Below are 21546 nucleotides of genomic sequence, written 5' to 3'. Positions count from 1 at the left end.
CTGCATTCAGCCTGGTGGATGAAAAGGTGAGCTATACTATATTGGGTGCCCTGTGTTACATTAAATGAAACAGATTCCAGCACTTAAAAAGAACAGTCTAATCTAATGGAGACACTGTGGGAGTATGAAGAATTGCAGCTTCATTCTCCTTTTCCAGGATGTTAAACCAGAGGCTTTAATGAGAATGCAGTGCATCATTTTCATGCAGCTCTCTTTATCTTCATTTCTGCCTGGTCATTGATAATATGATATGAGGGTTTTTAGTGCTCTTTAAACACTGATCTTCCTTTTAATTGCCCATTGATCCTCATGTGTAACTCACTGCCTTCCTTGCCTTAGTGAAATATACATTACTGGGTATTGGTAAATCTATACACCATATTTTTATGATCTGTTATCCAAAAGGAATTTATGAATGTCGTTATACATTAAGTTGTTTAGTCTGATTAATAGGTTTAAGCTAGCTCTTTACTCTTTTATAAATGAAAGTGGCAACCTCGCATTTTACTTTATCTTATCTGTGTCTGCATTATTATAATAAAAAGCTTAATGATGTTCAGATGACATCCTTCATTTTCAATGTTGGAAGCCCAGTGAATGAGTGGGAATGAGGCAGAAAGGGCAGAAGTGGTTTGCCTTTTTTAAAAAAACAAAACACGTTATTGAAAAATTGTGTGCTGAAGGGATGGATACACAATCATCAAATGAATAAATAAGCACTTCTTTCCTAATGTCCTTGAGATTCTGTGAATACATGAGCTCAATTGATTTTGGTAGAATCAATTTCCTATGCAGGATTAAACTTGTTTGCAACCTCCATGTTAAGCTGGTGACATTTAGTGGTTGAGAGCATGAGTTATGAACAATGTCCCCCATCCTAGCTCAGATCAGCTAAAAGCAAGCCATTATCTTCTCCCCGTTAATGCTTGCCGAAGGACCTAATTAGCTACGAAGCAGAGCTTTTTTTTTATGTTTAGGGCAATCATGGAGATAAAGGGAAGTGGGCCCATGGCCCTACCCCCAGTGCAATATTACATCACCCACTGACCCCACCTCCTTCCTGTCCATGGATGGCAAGGAGACAGACCAGGGGAGGATGTGATAGCAAAGGTGGGGAAAGGGGTATGCTTGCATTCACGACTGCCTTAAACACAAACCATGCATCAAAATAGCAAAGGATATGTGTGATTTTCATGTTGCAATTTTCTTTTTCTAAAAGCATCCGTGGCACCTAGTTTGAAACAGGCTATAGTGTAGATGGGATGATGTCTTCCTCCTGCCCCATGCTGTTTCAGAGGTACTCTTGGCTGCAAAGGGAAGGACATCATATGTTGGAGAGTGGCATATGACAACATACATTTTCATAGAATCATTTCCTATTCCTATTTTGCATGGCAAAAGCTCTCACTGCATGTTGCTTTGCAGCATTCCTAGACCTAGTTCTGTGCCCAAGAACCAGGGTGATGGGAAGCCATTCCAGAAGACGATTTGGCTTGTTGGGGGGAGGGGAGGGGAGTTGAGTTAATTTTCCTAGTTTCGTTATTGGATCTCAGTTATTTCAATAAACGCTCAACTCTTGTAAAGACTGGGATCATGACCTCCTTTTCCTGAGACACCTGCCCATGTAGTGAATGTGTGCTTCTCTGACAAGGTACATCGTTGCATGCTGTTCTACAAGCGACACAATTCATAGCCGAGTTGGAATATTTAGTGCCCACCACCTGGAAAACAGCTTTTGCCATATTCCCCGAAGGGCTGAAATATGTTGCTTGGCCTGCATTTTCCCCTCACACTGCTGTGTTTACAAAAGCTGATGGCCAAAACCCTCAAACTGCTACTGTTACCATCTTGTGCCATCAGCATTTCTTTCTGCAGTCTCTTCTTTAATCACTGATGCTTTATAATCCACAATTCCCGTTTCTAGATTCCTGTCTAATTTGCCTAACGTTGCCCCTGTTTCCAGGCTTTATTTTACTATGGGGCCCACTCTGCTTCTCATGTTGTTTAATCTGATTAATAGGTCCAAGCTCCACATTTATATTGTCTTGTCTAACTCCCACTTTTGTTCTATCCATCAAGTCACTCGAAATAAGGCAGCCTGACGTACAGTAGCTTATCCCTCTCCACTTTATTTCCTTCTATCATTTGTCATTTCTGCTCTTCTTTACACCTTATTTTTGTTCAACAATTATGTGGCTATCCATGTGTGTTAAGCACTGTTGAAAAAAGATGTTAGGTGTGTGTGTGTGTGTGTGTGTAGCGTGTGTGTATGTATATATCACACTATCTAAAACATGTGGCTCAAGTTAAGCAACAGTAACAAAGAAACCAGAAATACCAGAAAGGCTTTTTTGAGAATTAACCATCTTTTCCTGTACTAGATATTGGGAATTTGCGGTCCTCCAGGTGCTGTTAGACTACAGCTGCCATCCTCTCTGATCATTGGCTATGTTGCCTGAGAGTTGATGGGAATAGAAGTCCAACAACCAGGACTCTTCCCCAGTTCTACTCAATATAAAAGGTAGATCCTGTATGCCATTGGAAATGCAAAACATGCTGAAGCAAAGCCTACCTCCCCACTCACTGCCCATAGCGACCACACATCGTCAACGATGTCCGCAAGGACAAAACTCTCTACATTTTCAAAAGCAATTCACTGTGTGACATGAAGGGCTGCTGCTAGGAAATGTGTCCATCTCTCTCGGGCATGCAAAGCTAGTTGTGCAGGGGTTTTTTTAGACACAGGTGTTGAAATCTAATGGTTTTCTCATTAACTGGATTTTAGGAAAGTCACTAACCCGCCTCACCAAATACAACCTTACCCAAATTATTGGTGCTGTTATTTACTTAATTCAAGTGGAACCTGAACTTGTTGAACAGATTGGAAACTATTCAACAGGAAATATATAGATCCCCACTTCCTTGGCTTTCAGGTTACTGGCTTATTTTGTTACACTATGGCAGCTCAGTGAGCTGCCAGGAAAGCGTGCTTATTTGTTTATTGGATTAACTTGTGTCCTCTTCTGGACCAGAGGCTATAGGCAGGTTAAAGCTGTAAGAAATTCATTTCAGTTGTTAATTCGTAACTGGTGTCAGTCAGGAGAATCTATTTAGGGTGGTACGATGTATTAAAGATACACTTTCCTGTTATATTACACTTGGAAAATCTTCTTGGGTACAGCATCGCAAGAAGGCTCAGAGACTGTCCTCCTAGTTCACGGTTTTAAAAGTGGAGAAGGCCAGGGAAGGACAGCAGAATGAATAGCCTAGGGTATAAAAGAGGGAGGGGTATTTATAAAACCGAGTGAATGGGAGGAGGGAGTGGGCTGTGAAACAAAGCGTAAATTTTTCAAAGGCAGGGGCATAGGTTGACATTGTTTGTTTCATCAAGGTCAGTGCAAGCTTCTGCCATTAGAAGCAGTAAAATTAGGGAGAATAAATGAATCCTGGCAAAGAAACTTCCAAAATCTGGGCTCTAGCCCTGCCTTCCTCAACTATCCAAATCCCCCTTTGCACAACTCTCTGGTCTCTTGGCTTCAGATAAGAAGAGAGTTAACACAGCATGGCAATTTAACTGAAAGATGCCTCTTTTGCTACAGAATCCTATGGCCGTTAAACTCCAAATTCACGAAAGCCTCTGGTGCCTGCGACTTTATGTCCAATATGGGGGTTCTTTAAATCTTTTCAATTCAATATTCTAGGGACCTGTTAAATACTTTCAAGGAGGGGGGAGGGAGGTTATTATTTTCCCCCACCAGCAACAATGGGTCAAAGTATAAAACTTTTTCATTCTTTCTCCAAGCAGTTCAAGTCAGCATATAAAGGGGTATGTCGTTATCTTGCTAACAAAACTCTGGGATGGGTTAGACTGAGAAAACCTGCTCAAGGGTTTTATAGATGAGCTGCGATCTGAAAATGGGATTTCCACTGCCACGTCCAACAAGGCTGCCAACATTTACTTGTATCCTTCATGTGTGGAAACTATAGATGTGTAGCTTTTTTCACTCACTTTATATCCAGGTCAGCAAGAACTCAACTTCTCAAATTTCTGCATGTTGGGCTGCTAATAAAGGCCGAGAGACAGGAAACATTTGCACCCCTAAAGCCCACTATTCTACCCACTGCACCGCATTGTCTTCAAACATGTTCCGCACACCAGATTCTCCTGGACCTTCAAACCACAATTCAAAGCAGCAGTAATTGCTGCAGTGGGAAAAAAATTAATTGCAGGAGCTCATCATGACAGCCCCATAATCCACACCTCTCCAAGGAGAGTCCCAAACAATAAACAGCTCTTTCTGTCTCTCTACATATACACACCAAAGGACAGCAGTACAGAACATGATATCCAATTTATTACCATCAGAGCCTACAGAAACAGAATAATGAGCTGCCAAAGGGTGATGGAGTGTTTAGCATGTTGAACTTCCGCTGAGATGACTTGGGTTCACATCCTTGATCAGTCTTAAGCTTTCAGTTAGAAATGCAAACAATCTTGCAATGATGTCTTACAGTTTAAATGGTTAGCAGGCAGCAGGAATCCCATCTACGAAAGTATTCAGCCTCTGCTTGACTGTTTCTCCTTATTCTCTGACTTCCTCCTCGTTAATATATAGCAAAGAACAGAAAAACTTGCAAGTCTCATTATTAATTTGCAAGTGCAAGACAAGTCCACCACCTACCCTAGCATTCTGGCAGATGACGTAATTGTTTCTGGCTTTAAAAAAAGTCTGGAAGCGATGCTTTGCCACATGCACCATCTACTATACCATTGGTAGTGAACAGTTGAGGTTGATTAAACCTTTTTAGTTGGCCAATAAATTGAACCAAACTGCTGCATAGTTCAGGGACAAGCCTTCCCTTTCCAGTTCATTTACCAGTAAGACAATCGTTGTCTTGCCCCTATAAATCTGACATTTAACTCAGTGGACATTCCCTCTGTAATGACAACTGGCAGTTTTAAGTGAGACCTTCACAGGTGGATCTGCTCCCTGAAGCAATTTTATCTGATCCATGGCAGCACTAGCAAATTTTAATCAAAGTGTAGCTCAACATTTGCCCACAGTTTTGCTCAAAAGGAAAAAGCAGAATGTTTTCCAAGCTATATGGAAAAGAGATAAGACCTACTTTAGTGTTATATATCACCTTGAATGCCTATTTATATCTGAGTATGTGTGTGCTCCATATTCGTGAAATCCTTGTTCTAGGTCAGAGGTAAGCAGGTTTCAGACTTGGGAAAAACTGTTTCTGTTTTTTACTACATTCCCTTTTTTGGTTACTTATTACTACATTTATATCCCTTTTTTTTTAACTCCAAGTGAAGGCAGTCACTTGGAGTAGAAAACACACACACTTAGAATTAAAGAATTGTGAGCCCAGGAATTTGCTTTGAGTAATAGAACTGTTCAGGACTCGCATTCCTTCCACACAAAAAACTACCCCTAGTTCCCCTAAGCTTTCTTCATTTTGGCAGTATAATTTAAGGTTGGGGCCTTGTGGGGGAGGGGGAGTCGTTTTGTTGTTGCTCTTATAAAGTAACTAGGCCTCAGAAATCCTTGCTGATTTACAGCAAATGTCTCTCAAGATGTATCAGTAGATCCCAATCTACTTACTCACCCGTGTTCTAGATGCAACTAGTTTTATTATCAAGTCTGACTGCTCACAATGGAAATCAATTTGTGTGACCTCCACATTTTGGAGAATAGAGAAAACCATAAGGCAGCGAGTATAAATATGTGTAAAACTGCATACTTTCCTCAGAGGAACTTGCCTAAGTAAGGAAGACCCTCTGCTTGGTTTGTGCCTGTTGCTCCCAGCAATATTGCTTCAAATAAAGACAGATCTTTGCAACCCTGAAATAATTACTGAAGACTGGTTTTCTTCCACACCATCCCTGTGCTAGTATTTTCAATTTATGGGGAATGCAATCATTTTTTTAAATTATAAAATGCTATCAACCAATGTATGCTTTAATACCTGCTGTTGGCTTTTAAGGAAATATTTGAATAACCTCTTCCATCAGAGATGTGGAGGAAGAAAGTCTTCTTTTTCCTTTTTTTTTTTTTTTACAATCTAGGTCTCTACATTTGCTAGCTATAGCCCACTCTTTCAGCTAGTGCAATATGTTCTGCTGTTTACTGCATCAGGTTTTACTGCAGACAATAAAAAGTTTTTGAACTTTCATGTCAGTACTGCTTTAGTATATATTCAACATATCCTGGGAACTAACTCAAGACACACAGTAAAAAGAAGAAAGAAATGTTTGTTTTATCCACATTACTTGGGCTAGAGCTTGATCCATACAATGTCGCTTTAGAGCTTGTGCTTCACATTGGTCTCCAAAGAGCTCTGTGCATGCCCAAAGGCACCATATCTTTGCCATTGCTTTATAGATTCCTGAGCCCTGCTGGGCTAGGTCTTATCTTGGAAGAACCTGGCTGAAATTAAACCATTAATGTTTGACCAGTTTAGACAGCTCTTTTTGTTATTGCTCCTCCCCAAGTTCTGGAGAGTAGCCCAGACTTTGAAGTGAAAACACGGCCCTTTTCAGTTCAAATTAAGGTCTGGACCAGCACCACCCCACCCCACCCCACCCCACTACAATGTTCATGAAGAAAGCCAGTGGGGAGTTTTTATATTTACTGTCTCTGCCCTGGGAGCATCAAATGACAATTTGCTAATAGCAGCTGTGGTGGTGTGGCATGAGTTTTGTTTGGAATGTGATAGAGAAAGGAAGGGTTAAATCTCCATAGCCCTGACCCTGTTTGGGGTCCTACATACGTGTCATTTCAGATACATATGTACCGGTAACTTTGACACATTTAGTGCTTCCTGTAGTTTGGGCTCTTGATCTGCAATTCTGAATTTCTTTTCTTGACACATGAACCTAAGATGTATACAACTTGGATTAAGCAAGCTGCCTCACTTGCTTAAAGTGACTGGTTTTACAGGCTTGGAAATCCTACGCATCTGGCACTGATGACTTCATAGCAAGACTCCTAGAGTTGCCATCTCAAATGTCAATTGTCCTCCAAAACTGCTGACAAGGAAGCCCAGAACACCACAGTTCCCTTAATGCCTTAGTTCCTCCCAGTCGTAGCTTCTATTATGTCAGCTTTTCTGTTTCTGGATTTCTTTGCTACTATTAGGACTCGTGCTTAAAATCAAATTAAAAAAAACCCTACAAAAGTTAAGAAATCAACAAAGAAATAAAAATTAAAAATTAGAGCAGTTTGTGAGGAGATAGCAATAGCATTGTCTGGTCTGAGAAACATTGCTTCTGTGCATGCACAAAGTACTACTAAACAGCTGGATTTTCAGATGGCAACAGACTTCACACTTTCCTCAACCGCCAGCACATTATTATTTTTCGTTTTATAAATGAAGCCTCTTCATCACAACCAGTAATAAACATACAGACTTTCAGGGTTTTATTATTATTATTAAATTAAAACATGCCTCCATACAAACACCCATGGAGGTGAACTTCACCTTCAAGTAACTCAGTGATTGAATGGAATCATCCAGGCCCCAGTAAAACAAGAGAGAGTGTAAAGCCACATAAATAACAAACAAAAGTCCAGAGAGAGAAAGAAATCCTGATAACAGGATTTCCTGAGGAAAACAGTATATAATTTGAAGGGAAAGGCACAGAGAGATGTTGTCTTTCTTGCTTTGTACATAGCAGGACAACATTCATTTGCTACCCTGGGCTCCTTCAGGAGGGAGGGCTGGATATAATTTCAACAAATAATAAATAATTCAACCAAGCAGAGTGGAAGAGTTCTCTCACAACTACCAACCAATCAGAGCACCCTTTACCTCAGCGCGCACTAGGCCGTTCCGACTGATTGCTAATCCACACATCCTCCCATCCCCCTCTCAGCTAGTTGACTTTAATGTACAGTGGTGCCTCGCAAGACGAAATTAATTCGTTCTGCGAGTTTTTTCATAGAGCGAGTTTTTTCGTCTTGCGAAGCACCACAGCGGGGAGGGGTGGGGAGAAGCAGGGCAGCTGCCGCAGCCGGTCCTTGGACTCACCCGCGCCTTGTGGACACCGCGCGACACAGCTGCTGGAGGGCAGCGGGGCTCAGGAGCGCGACTCCGGCTGCAGCGCTGGCTGCTGGCGGCAACGGCTCCTGAGGGGAGCACGTGAGGGCAGTGGGCAGCGGCGCGAGGCAGCCGGAAGGTCAGAAGGTCGGCCGGAAGGTGGGAGGGAGCCGGAGGAGCCGTCAGCAGGAAGGTGGGAGGGAGCCGGAGGAGCGGGGAAGCGAGCGTGCGACCATGGCCATGACAGGAGACGCAGGGCTGTTTCGTCTAGCGAAGCAAGCCCTTAGAAAAATCCGTCTTGCGAAGCACCTCAGAAAACGAAAAAGCCTTTCGTCTAGTGGGTTTCTCATCTTCCGAGGCATTCGTCTTGCGGGGTACCACTGTAACTAATTTTTAAGTCACACATGAAATCATCTCTGCTGTTATGCTCGCAACAGTGGGATTGTCTGTGTCCTGAAGCCCTGGCCTACCTGGCAGCAAGTGAGCATGTCAAGCCACACAAGCAAAGCTCAGGAAACACAATCCAGAGTCAATCCAAGTAACCAAGTCCCACACTCAGGATACAGTCCAGAGTCAAACCTAAATCCCAGTCCCGTAGAGGTCGAGGAACATCCAAGCTCCATCAACATGAGCAATTGAACAGACCCAGTACCTCAGCTCTGCTTCCCTTTCACACCAGGTATGTTGTTTGCCGCATCTGGGCTTGATGAGGCAGGTGACCCTCACCTGTTCTGAGCCTACTCCAGCTGAGGAATCGCAAACCTCCTCCCAAAGCTAGTGAGCCCCACCTGGCCAGCTAGGGACTGGGCTGTGGGGCCCTGCCTGCCTTGGTCTCCTACAGTGCTGATCCCTCATGCCTCACAGCCAATGCCTTCTCTTCTTCTACTTCCATGGTTCATTTCACATATCATATGTTCCTGCATATTTTAATAGCACATACAAGGCAGGAGGGCAATTTACATCAGGTAAATGGTACAGGGAGAAAGGATTAAGCCTCTCATGCAACAAAACTGCTCCAAGCAAATTTGGACCTCTCATCCTCATGACTGTTTTTACATTAAAAATAACAATAATAACAGGCAATCCAGTAACATACTTCCTGTATCTCATTTGGTTTGGACTTCAGAAATTGATGCCTCTTGGGCATGAAAGATTTGAAGTGCCCACACAACATCACTGGAATAAAAATGTCAGCCTTCCCATTTAACACAGACTGAACCTCTTGGGGAAATCCAATAACTAAGATAAAACATGTTTCTAATGACCTGTTTGCGATTTCTCAGTGTACTGTTTGCAAATTAACACACACACCAGTAAGCACCCTGAGAGTAGCATTTCCTATATGTTTTTGAAAGTTGTTTGTTCACTATGTATTTGGACACCTCTTAAGATACTGAAGGGACGCGGGTGGCACTGTGGGTTAAACCACAGAGCCTAGGACTTGCCGATCAGAAGGTCGGCGGTTCAAATCCCCGTGACGGGGTGAGCTCCCGTTGCTCGGTCCCTGCTCCTGCCAACCTAACAGTTCGAAAGCACGTCAGAGTGCAAGTAGATAAATAGGTACCGCTTCAGCGGGAAGGTTAACGGCGTTTCCGTGCACTGCTCTGGTTCGCCAGAAGCGGCTTAGTCATGCTGGCCACATGACCCGGAAGCTGTATGCCGGCTCCCTCGGCCAATAAAGAGAGAAGAGCGCCGCAACCCCAGAGTCGGCCACAACTGGAACTAATTGTCAGGGATCCCTTTACCTTTTAAGATACTGAAGAAAGAAAATGCCCACCCACCCCAAATTGGTTGGTACGCCCCTCCCGATGCTCTTGTATGCGGATGACGCAGTGCTAATTTCCTTCTCCTGTGTGGGCCTAAGAAAACTTGTATCGTCGTTTAAATACCTGGGCATAACTTTTCAGGAAAAGGGCTCATGGCATTACCAGGTTAAAAATACTTTGAAAATGCCCAAAGGTCTACCAAAGCTATTATAAGGTTTTTCTATGGGGAAGGGGGCCAATATATTATGTTGTTACATTGCATGTGAACTGGATCTTTGTGTCTCACCACATTTCCCAAAGGGCCAAGAGGGATTATGTAGGCTGCAGAGAAAGTGGCAGGTTTGCTAGAGAAGTAATTAGTTTTTCTTATGCTTGAGACATTTTCACTATGAGCCCAATCGTATTTAAAATACTTGGATAGTACTGCACCTTACTGTTTAATCATCAGAATCCTGAAAGCGGTGGCATGAGAACAAACCTCTAACACACACTTCTCAAACCTTATATGCTTCTTAAACCTTTTATGTCAATGAGACTACTCTGGAATAGCTTGGAAGACTGCAGTCATGTCTCTTATTAAATCACTTACACCCTTGAAAAACTTGCCCACAGTCATTATTTGTCTTTTGCAAAATCAATTCTGCTTCTCAAGGCCAAGTGATTGCCATCATGTTAAATCATTATGATAATTTACGTCCTTGATAGCAAAAAGTAGGAGAAAGATGTGCAGCCTGCTGTTGTGCACATTTACTTGAAATAAGTTCCATTTAGCTCATTAAGACTCTTCATGTCTAAGTTACCATCATAGGATTGTGGCTGTTGGTTGTTGCTGGGGTGTGTTGTTGTTGTTGTTGTTGTTGTTGTTGTTGTTGTTGTTGTTGTGATCCAGCTAGGAGACATACATGCACATTGATTTTCCACTGGATGCTGAGCATCTACATGGCTGTTGTATGTACATAAACAGTTGTTCAAGTCACCCATCAGAGCTGCAGCTAAGTGGTGTGCCTTTGGGACCAAACTATGCCGCATGGGAGATACGAGATACATGACTGGGTTTCCTGGTGTTTTACTTGCAAACAGTGCAGAAGGCTCTAACTTAGACTGGATCAGTGGTGCTGTGGCAGATACTTAACCCTCTTCCATCATGCCACCAAGCCATTTACCAAATCTAAATCCCATTTCTTGCCAAAGCTGGTGTTAGCTCTGTGGTGGTAAAAATAGAGATCTATTTATTGTCCAGAGGATGAAAGCAGCATTAGAGAAGGGAGATTTTTATTTGCAAATGACATGTGAGAGCAAATTAAACTCTCACCCTAGCAATGTTGCTATGATTCAAATAGCCATCCCACCCCAGGCAATTGTCTTTATGAGACCTGATCACAGATTTCTCATGGCAGATAGCAACTAAACAATGTTGATCAGCTGTTACAGGAGGTTGTGACCATAGGAGTGGGACAGAATTTAGTTTGCTGCATTTAAAAGTGAACCTACCTAATTCTCACTTTCCGAAACAATGCACAAACTTAAACAATCCTTCAAAATATACACACCTTTGAGTTTTGCACTGCTGTTCTGCAGTCAACTAATGTGTACAAAAATGCATTTACTGAGGCAAAATGTGTGCCTATAGGTACATATGTGAGTAAAAGTTGCATGCAAAAATGCATTAGGATAAATTGTTTTTCAAAAATGTATATACAGTGGTATATACAGGTTACGTATATACAGGTTATGAACTTAATTCGTTCTGGAGGTCCATTCTTAACCTGAAACCGTTCTTAACCTGAGGTACCACTTTAGCTAATGGGGCCTCCCGCTGCCGCTGGTGCGCGATTTCTGTTCTCATCCTGACGTAAAGTTCTTGACCCGAGGTACTACTTCTGGGTTAGTGGTGTCTGTAACCCGAGGTGTTTGTAACCCGAGGTGTTTGTAACCCAAGGTACCACTGTATTAGGCAAAATTGCATACATCAGGAGAAATGTGCACTAAAATGTTGACAAATTTTCATGAGGACTTTAAAATAACCAACTTACGTGGAAATGTGGAGGACTGAATGGAAGACTGGAAAAATGAGAAATCAAGACAAACTGAAACAAACGGATTTTCCTATCCTTAGTTGTGGATTTAGTTCCCCTTCTCTGCTCCCTGTTGAACTGCTTGTTGGTGGTCTGTAGAGCACTACACTACTGTAGAGCACAGCTGATAGGCCATCTTCTATAAGAACAATAAGCAGAACGCAACACCTTACATTGTTATTGTCTGGATGGCTTTTAAAATATCCATTATGGCAGCTCTTAATCCCACTGTTTTGTTTTGTCCTAGCAATAAGAAACTGCTGTGCCCAAGGGAACTCCAGCCTATGAGTTCTGCTTCTGATTGAAGAAGGCTATTTGAATCTCCCTTTTCTTTGAAGAAGGCAGCCTAGAACAGGAACTGACTCACCTGCAATGTTGTATGTATAAAGAAAAATGTCCAGGAAATAAAGAAAATAACTATCATCACTGCCCCAAAGGGAATCAAATTACAAATTCATGACTTCACTGTAATCTGTTTTATTGCTGCTGAATGCTTTATTGGATCTGTGCAACCCCCTGCAGATAAGCTCAGAAACACGGCATAACCTACGGTAGAACATCTTTCATGGCTGTAAATGTTAATCTCATTATAAGGAGATTAACAATTCACAGACATGAAATTCTGGAATCATGTGCCCATGGCCCCCCCCTCTTTTCTTTCTGAAGAGTTTATTCTTTAAATACCTAAATGCACATCATCTACTGCATATCTAAATGCACCACACACAAGAAAAATCAATTAATTCCTTAGGCATTAAATGAGAGTGATTGGAGCTCATTTATGTTGATTATCTACAAAACAGCTGCAATTGCTAACAATACAATTGTTTTATGATAACATTAAACAACCAGTTCCTGAGAAATTTAGGGCTTGGCCAGGCAGAAGCAGTAATGTGCTTGGCTCATTCTTCCTCCATTTCTTTTCCTGGAAGAAGCAACCCAGCCCAAGGTTGTTTAGCCATTGCAAAGGACAGACACTTTGATAACAATCCCAGTGACGCTAATGTCACAAAACCCCAAAGGGTTCAAACTCTAGTTTTAGGCATACTTACTTGGAAGCAAGCTTCTTAAAATCACTGCAAGTTTTTTCAGTGTAAATGTGTTTAAGACGTGGGGTTTGGTCATATTACTTTCCAGGTATCCTTACAATTCACATTGATCAGAGATGGCTGAAGGAAGAGAAGGTTAATATAGAATAGGATGGGGAGGGCAAATTATATACAGCAGTAGTGGGGGACTTCTGATTGCAGGCCTCTTAATTTGGCTATGACTACCTGTAGACTATGACTACTTGTCAGTCACCTGACATCATATGACATCAGGTGCAAGATAGGTAAAGCTGTGCTTCCAATGGAACAACCAGAAGCCATTGAGTGGCCCAGACGGCCAGCTGCTTTGCTCCAGCCAGAATCTTCATAAACAGAACTCTATACTATAGCTGTATTGTAAGAACAACAATTTAAGAACTCGCTTTCTTGAGCTCCCTTTCCCCCGCCTCCCTCCCATTCCTCCTTCCTCATGTGTCATGTCTTTTTACCCTATAAGCCTGATGAGAGGGATTCTCTTACTATTGATTTTTATAATCTACTCTAAAAGCCTAAGCTAAAAGACAGGTTATAAAATGCCTTATATAAATAAAAGAAATAGAGGGAAACATCTATCTCTGCACATATCACCCTAGACTGAGCTTGGAAATGTACAGGAAGTTTGTACAGAACCAGAGCACTATGCTCCAGCCAACCAACCTCTTCCAAAGGCCTGGTGGAAAGGAACTGTATGCTAGGATACTGCCCCAAATTTCATCACGTGAAATGTAAAGGTCTCGCCACTTTCCAAGTTAACAGGGTTGCAAATGGATGTTTTTTCTGGAAACATTTAACATGGAAATGAGTGCTAAACTTCCAATAGATTCCACTAGCCTTTCAGAAGTGGCTTCTATGCCATGTGAAGGATCACATAAAACATGGAAATTATCAGCTAAGGACTCGCCAGGAAAACAGAATAAAGTGCTGCCTCAGTGCAGCCCAAGGATATTTGACTGCCACTGACATTACAATCTTTTTGGTACAATGTTAATACATTATTATCTGCCCAGGCATCTTAAATTGGTTTCATTGCCTCTGCATGGGTTATAGTTGGTTTTTTTTGTATTCCAGCTTTATTGAATTATGAAGAATGCATGATGTGATTTATTATTAATTTATTATTTATTTTATTTTATTAATTTATATGAAAATAGTACACCACTGTGGAATCCACCAGGATATAGGGTGGGCTTAGAAATCTTTAAAATAAATAATAATTAATAACTTTATTTTGTTAATTACAAATGACTATCAATGCTGTCTGCAATCCTGTACTCTGGATTTTTTACAAATGTTTTTTGTACATTACAGGTTCTGAGGATCATTAAAACTATTCGGATTCAGGAGTTTGGGGCTGAAACAATGCAGCATCTAGTCTGGGACACCTTGTTTTAAGGACGTGTTGCTTTTATGTGAACTAAAAGAGCTACCTTTGAAACCAGAGGTCAGTTTTCAGTTACTTGATAGCCGCTGAACAATGAGGCCAGACTGCAAGTGAGCAGATGAAATCGAGAACGTTTCAGGATCTGAAGGGTCTTCCTGGAACAGCATAATAAGCTTGCAACTCAGGCCTTTTACATTACACATTCACTTTCATGGTTTTTGGATTTAACAGACCTCCACAGTTTGGAAACGTTTTCTGAGGAATGAAAGTTTTGAACAGCAGCGGCTTTTTAAGCAGCCTTTCAACACCCAAGGAAGAGAACAAAGCCATGTCTGTTCAAGCAGCAGACCTCATTAACGGCCAGACCCACAGTAGCACACACTGTTCGGAAAACAGTGCCTGTGACAAGAAGTATCTCTCTGGAGGTGTGGTCAAGAGGTGCCAGATAAAAATCTTTTGCATTGGAGTGAAAGAGCATGTGATGATCAAGGATGCCGTGGGGACTCACTGGCTTCCCAAGCAGAGCAGAGCCCAGCAACGCTTCATTTCTACCTGGAAGGGGCTGCAAGGAACGGACAGGAATACAAAGCATGATGTAAGTGCAAAACAAATGCTACTGCTATGGTTTACGCAACACGTTTCAGTCAGGTTTCAGGCTGTGGAAATGAAGAGATGCTGGTAGACAGTCTGCTGTCTGGGTTTAATAAATGTGGTGCCCACCAAATGTTGCTGGGCTGCAACTGGAAGTTGAACAAGGAAAGCATAACAATGCTTCCCTAGGCCAAGGGTGGACTACAATTTCCATCATCCTTAGCTAGCACGACCAGTGATCAAGGATGATGGAAACTGTAGTCTAAAAACAGCTGGAGACCCAAGTTTGGGAAACCCTGATCTAGTTGGTGCTGTACACCAGCTCACATCACCCTCAGCTGGCATGACCAATGGTCAGGGACGATAGAAGTTGTATTCCAGCAAGATCTAGAAAATCACACGTTTCTCATCCTTATCCTAGACCTATGTATTTGGTAGCATTGCCCATCAGATTCTGTTTGATTGTCTGTTAGAGTTAGGAATTCATGGCATAGCTTTGCAGTTTCTCCATTCCACTTGGACATAATCTTTGACCATGTCACTGCAGAGCGTCCTCAGCAGGTAGGTTTAGGCAATTTCTCTCTGGGGTTTAAATTGCAGATTACAACCTGCTTTATTTTTTAAAGGAAACTGCTAGATTTGGAGTTCATTGTCATCAATATACTAATGACACCCCACTTTGTTTCCTTTCCACCATTCCAGGAACAGCTGCTGAGTCTCTTAACCAATGTTTGAAGGTTGTGGGCTGGATAAGGGCAAGCAGACTGATGCTTAATCAAAACAGAATGGAGATAATGATATTTAGGGGTACAATTGACCTTAGGGACATGTATTTGCTTGTTTCAGATGGGCTCATGCCCCTTTTGAAAGACTGGGTTCAGAAGACCTCAATCTGGGTCTGCTGTGCAGGTTATGTTTATAGTCAGGAACCAGGAGTGTTTTCTCATTTATATCTGTACTGGCTACAGATAAGGCTCTTGTGTCCGTCTTCTGTTTTGTGGTAACTGCTCAAGGTTCCAGAAAATTGTATGACAGTATCTACAGGTGCAGAATTCAGTGGCATGCCTTCAGATGTGAATTGGACATAGGGAACAAATTTTATGTCATCTACACTAGTTAGCTGTTAGATCCAGATATAACTTAACTTGTAGGACTATAAAGTCCTTGGGCTTGATTTACTGAGAAAAAAAGTTTCCCCTTTCCAGCCTTTCTGCCCCTTCTTCTGTAAGATGAACTGTGCTTCAAACTTCCTCTTCTCAGGCAGTAAGTGAGGGTTTGGTAGAGTGCATTTTCCATTCTAGTTTTGCAAATATGGAATGCTTTTCCAAGAGAGACTTGCTTAGTGCCAGCCTTGTGTTGTTTTAGGAGGACAGTAACGACCCTTTTTATCCTGCAGGTGATTTGGTAATTAGATAGTCTAGATAACTGCTATGCAATTCATTCCAGCTTTTAAATAATTTGCATTTGCTCTCATTCTGATCATATTTTATAAAATTGTGTTTTAATTGTCAGACCATTAGTCCATGTAGTTCAGTATTTTCTACACTAACTCTTCGGAGTTTCAGTCTTTCCCAGCCCTTCTTGGAGATGCCAGGCAGGGCTGTCAAGAAGGTGGTTCAGGGTTATGCATGAACCAGGCCCCAAGCTGCCGCCCCCCACCTCCCCACACTTGGTTTACATGTTTAAAGAAAGTAAGTCAACTGGGGATTTACAAAGAAAGCTAGAAAGCAAAATGTGGAGGTAGCTGTTTGAGGTTCTGGCAAGCAGCAAGGTTGCTAAGGATTGCTGAATCCCTGATGCTAAGCAGTCAGTGAAAGGAATGTGGGGCATTTCCTGTAGTTTCCCTGCTGAGATTTACTCTTCTCCAACAAAAACAGCTTGCAGTGAGAAGCTCCTGATCAGATACACAAACAAAGCAAATGATGTGGAAATTAATGAGGAATAGGTGAAAGTGGAGAAGAGAAACTAATATTAAATGCATTACCACCAACCAGCAGACCAACCCAACCCAGAGGTTGGGAGGGAAGTCATATCAACATTGGGATCTACTGCTCCAGGTGGACCCTGCCACCTGAGGCAGTCACCTCGCCTCTCCTTATACATGGGGCAGCCCTGACACAGAGAACCATAAAACCAAAATATAAAATGCAGACGAATCAGCAAATCCAAGCATAAAATAACCAAAACATGCAACAGCAAGTTAAAATTCCTATAGACTGCATTGTCTGTCTCCAGTCTTAAAATCACCTCACCATTATATTGATTGCATCAGGTGTTGAACAGATTTTACCGGCAATTTGATTTACATGTGCTGACCTTTACAAGGTGTGAATAACTCAAGCAAATTCCTGAATGCCTTCCAGGAGACATTTTGAGATCAAACTGGTACGGATGTCAAGCAAGTTCATAATGGAGGGTCTCCTGTAATACTTAAAGCTATGCCAGTCCTTTTACTTATGTCATGAACTACAGTAACAAACCATAGAATAGGTTCACACACACCGCCCCCCCCCCCCCTATTTACAAGGTATTCCACAGAGTAAAACAAGAGGCAGTTTTCATTGCTGTTGGGGCGGGTTTAAAAAGTCAGCATATTTTATCGAAGAAAACTGGTATTTTTGTCTCCATAGAATATGATGGTTAGAATAACGCTTTTGTGCAAAATGAAAGCACCCTGACGGAGTATGTACTTAACGTGCTAATTGTACCTAAAGTACTACTTTGTAAGGAAATTTTGAGGAAGTTCCATTAGAGGATAAAATCCTCAAACCACCTTTCTATGGAAAAACCCTTTCGAAATAAGTGTGACAAACGGTGGAATTATGCATTGCTTGAAGTCCCATTATTCTCCTTTTGTGAAGGTGGTCTTCTGTCTGGTAAAGCAGCTATGGACAGATTCAGATTTTTAAAGTGGGGAGGAGGGGGAAGCAGCTGTTACCACTTTTCCTTCACTGTGGTTTGTGTGCTCAAGCCCACCCACCCCAATTTCTTCTCTTCTGAAGAGATAAAAGATGCAGAGATAGGGACACAACTGTGTTGTTCCACTCCATTGCTCACTGACGGGTCTCTGAATTACACCACTTGTATGATTCTCCATACAAAAAATGCACTTCCTTATATGAAACTAGGTGTCAGTAAGAAACAGAGATTGAACATTCCCTTCTGACATCCAGTTTTCTATATGGGTAGGTGGTGATGAGTAAGATCATGCAATCATAAATCCTCTAGTCAAGTCCAAAGCGGAACAGCTCCAATTCAGGTTTAGGCTACAATACAAACTTAATAGGGTGGCAGGAGTGGCGGGAGAGCCCAAAGTAAAAAGTGCTTCTGAGTCAATGTCCATGAAATTGCTCTGCCAGCATCTCAACGAAAACTAGGTGTGACATGGAAGATCATGAAAAGGACCTGCCATCAGTGGCGTAGTGTGGGGGCTGCAGGGGGGGGGGCGGCCGCACCGGGCGCAACATTGGGGGGGGGGGGTACGCTCACACTCGCAGCTCTCTGCCCCTACCTGGCTCACTCACTCTCTCTCACTGCAGTGCTGGCTGTGTGAATCTGATCCGAGCCGCTGGGTCGCCGCCCACTGTGGAGGGGAGGGTGCCAGGCGTGCGGTGCGGAGCGGAGAGAGAGCGAGGGACTATCTGGGGGAGGGACAGTGCAGCGGGGGGGGCGCAAATTACTTGCCTTGCCCCAGGTTAGGGGGCGCAAATTACTTGCCTTGCCCCGGGTGCTGACAACCCACGCTACGCCACTGCCTGCCATTTAAATAAATAAATAACAAGTAATAGTACTGAAGCTATATGCATGGGGTGGGACGGTGATTGGCAAATTTAGAGGGCTCCCAAAGCTGTTGTTTCCTCCACTGGGAAAAGAGGCCTGCTTCATTAGGAAGTTGCACAAGTGAAAGTTTAAAAAGCCATTTTCCTCTCCCTCCATTGTACTATGGCCTTTGATCCCAATCAGGTCTCCTACATTTGTTTCTCAGTTTTAAAATGTTCATGGTGAATTGTGTTCTTACATTTTGGGCATCTCATCTAATCTGACATTCATCTGGTCCAGAGTCAAAATAGGCGATCATACCCCAATTAGCAACCATTTCCATTTATTTTTGGAGGCTCTGTCAACACTTTTAATGGCACTAGGAGTTATGTGGAAGTTTTAAGCATATGTAAACAATGTAAGATGTTTATGCATATAGTATAATCTCTCAAGCAACATAATTTGCCTCATGTTTGAATGAGGTTATTACTGTTTCTTATAAATCCAATGTGCATGGTACAACGCAATGACAACAATGAGATTTTAAAGATTCAAGTGTCAAGGAGATAAACACATTACTTTGAACCATATTTGTACTCTGCAGCTCTTTCAAATAGGCAGGTGGTTGTCTTCCAGAAAGTAAACACGCGTGAAATTTGATCACCTCTCCATTGTACATGGAATAAATTATGGAAGACACTGTAATAGGATAAGCTCCTATGTGGCTCTTGACTCTCACTCTCTGATCAATGCAATAAGCAGAATTTCAGAGTTTTTGCAAGACAAAGTTGCACATTGATTCGTTTACTGTGAAATTCAGCAGGCAGCCAAGACTTGTTCTTTAGGTTTTTGCAAGAAACTAGGAAGGAATGTAGTCAGCATTAAATTAGATAATTCCTTTACATTTCAGTCATGAATCTTCATCTTAAAATGAACTTAATTTAATTATAGTGATGAAATATTAAGAAAGGGATCCAGTCCATAAAATATGCAGTAAGAACTGCAACTAAGAGCTACAAGAATACTCTTGGTTCTATGAATGCCAGTTGTCTTATAAAATCAGTGTAGCATATGGAATATTAGCTAAATTTTAAATAATACTTTTGGTGAGCTTCAGAAGCTGAAGCAGCTATCTGAATCAATTTCTTAGGGATGAAGAAGTCCTTCTGAGTACTAAAAGGCGTTATCCCTGGAATAAATTGCATATAGCTTATAGTGCACCCCTCCTAACATCACCCTTCACTACCTGTGCCACTTTATAAAAACCTGTCATTTGTCCATTTTGTTCCCTTTTACAGAAACACACAGAATAGTCTGGGCAGCTCAGTTGGTACAGCATGGTGCTGGTAATGCCAAGGTTGCAGCAGGTCTTATCCCCGTATGGGATAGCTGCATATTTCTGCATTGCAGGGGGTTGGACTAGATGATCCTCAGGGTCCCTTACAACTCTACAATTCTATGATTCTAGAAATCCCTTCACTTGAGGGGAAAGGTATGCCCCTTATATTCTTCTAAGCACACCGACACTTACCCCTGGAAGAATGTAATCTTGAAGATTTCCTACCCCTACTTTCCTCACTATTTGTGCTGCTCTACTTAATTGTGAACTTTATCCTGTGTTAAACCTTCTCAAAGGCATTTTAAGGGTTATCAATAGTTTTTGACTAGATCAGTCCTTTGATAAGTATAAACAACTCTTGAGATAAGATGAAGGAAGGAATTGTCATTTCACAATAACTGCGTTTTATTTGGAATATATATACTGTATTCCTGTTCCAGAAAATAAATATGGCTTAGGTCCCCACAGAGGAAACTTAGCAGATACAAGTTCCATAAATTCTTCTGGGTTATGAGCCCAATCCGAATCTACAAGAGCCTATTATTTCCTCCACTGCAGCTGTCAGGTAAATGCCTATCAAAACTGCATGGAAGAGACTGTGAAGGCAACTGTTGCCTTGCAAGGAAGAGACTCGCTGCTTATACAGCCAGGGAAGACTTGTTCAGCTGCCTTCAGCCACAAACCTCAATCACTTCAAACATATGTTTGTGTAGAAAAAGTGGTCCTTTAACTCTTTATAATAGTTTAAAAAATACAATTAGAGGATCATAATATCCTCTCTTTTTTCTTTTTTCTACCAGAAGGGTGCCCAAACTGTGGTCTACAGAGCACTGGTGGCTGGTGAACTTCATTCAGGTAGTCCACAGTGTGTCTGGCAAATGATGTCTAAAAAGCATTCAGCATCTAGCACAGTGCATTACAATTGCTGCAATAGGCAGGAAAAGAAATCATTAAGTGGCCTCAGCAATTTTCAAGCAGGGGGCAAAGTTTGGGAACCACTGATCTAGCAGTTTATTAATGTTGCATGAACATGCAGAGCTCTGCTGTCTTCACAAGCTGGCCATGTTAATTTCAAGAGAGGTTTCACAGGCAGTTCTTTGCACATGCTGGCCTGCTGCCTTCATTGACGTTAATGGGGAGGGGAGCTGCATGTGCCAGAATTCCAACTGTACATGAGCAAAGTGAGCCCCAGATTGAAGCATGTATGTTTTGCTCCATTTTGCATGCCCTGGGATCATTTTGAGTGCTTTTTAATTATTGCTACTGAATAGGGGACGCCATCGCTAAATCCCAATTTATGCAAATTAAAATGAAGTGGTCTGACAGAGAGAGAGGCAGTTAATGACACCTTGCTTGCAGAGGTCATGCTGGTGTGGAATTAATGTGAAATAATTCCATTTTATCTCAGTTTGTATCCATTGGTGGTTGGCCTGCCCATTATTTAACATAAAACTATATTGGTTCATATAAATAAGCACCTCTCTCTCCTATGTCCATG

At 42.0% G+C, this 21546-nt stretch overlaps 1 protein-coding gene across 1 annotated transcript in view; it reads left to right on the top strand.

Annotated features, from left to right (window-relative positions):
* The first annotated feature begins 12142 nt into the window (after positions 1-12142).
* LOC310677166 ((E2-independent) E3 ubiquitin-conjugating enzyme FATS) overlaps positions 12143-21546 on the top strand; it is a 125978-nt gene continuing 116574 nt past the window's right edge. Inside the window, exons 1-2 of the mRNA XM_083439621.1 lie at positions 12143-12267; positions 14287-14954. Coding sequence (XP_083295747.1) covers positions 14622-14954 — 333 coding nt within the window. The 5' untranslated portion in view covers positions 12143-12267; positions 14287-14621. The remainder of the gene's footprint in view (positions 12268-14286; positions 14955-21546) is intronic.

This window comes from Podarcis tiliguerta (assembly GCF_965153285.1).
Source record: "Podarcis tiliguerta genome assembly, chromosome: 5".
Taxonomy (NCBI): Eukaryota; Metazoa; Chordata; class Lepidosauria; order Squamata; family Lacertidae; genus Podarcis; species Podarcis tiliguerta.
Note: the sequence above shows the minus strand (reverse complement) of the source record. Positions and strands in the feature narration are given on the sequence as shown.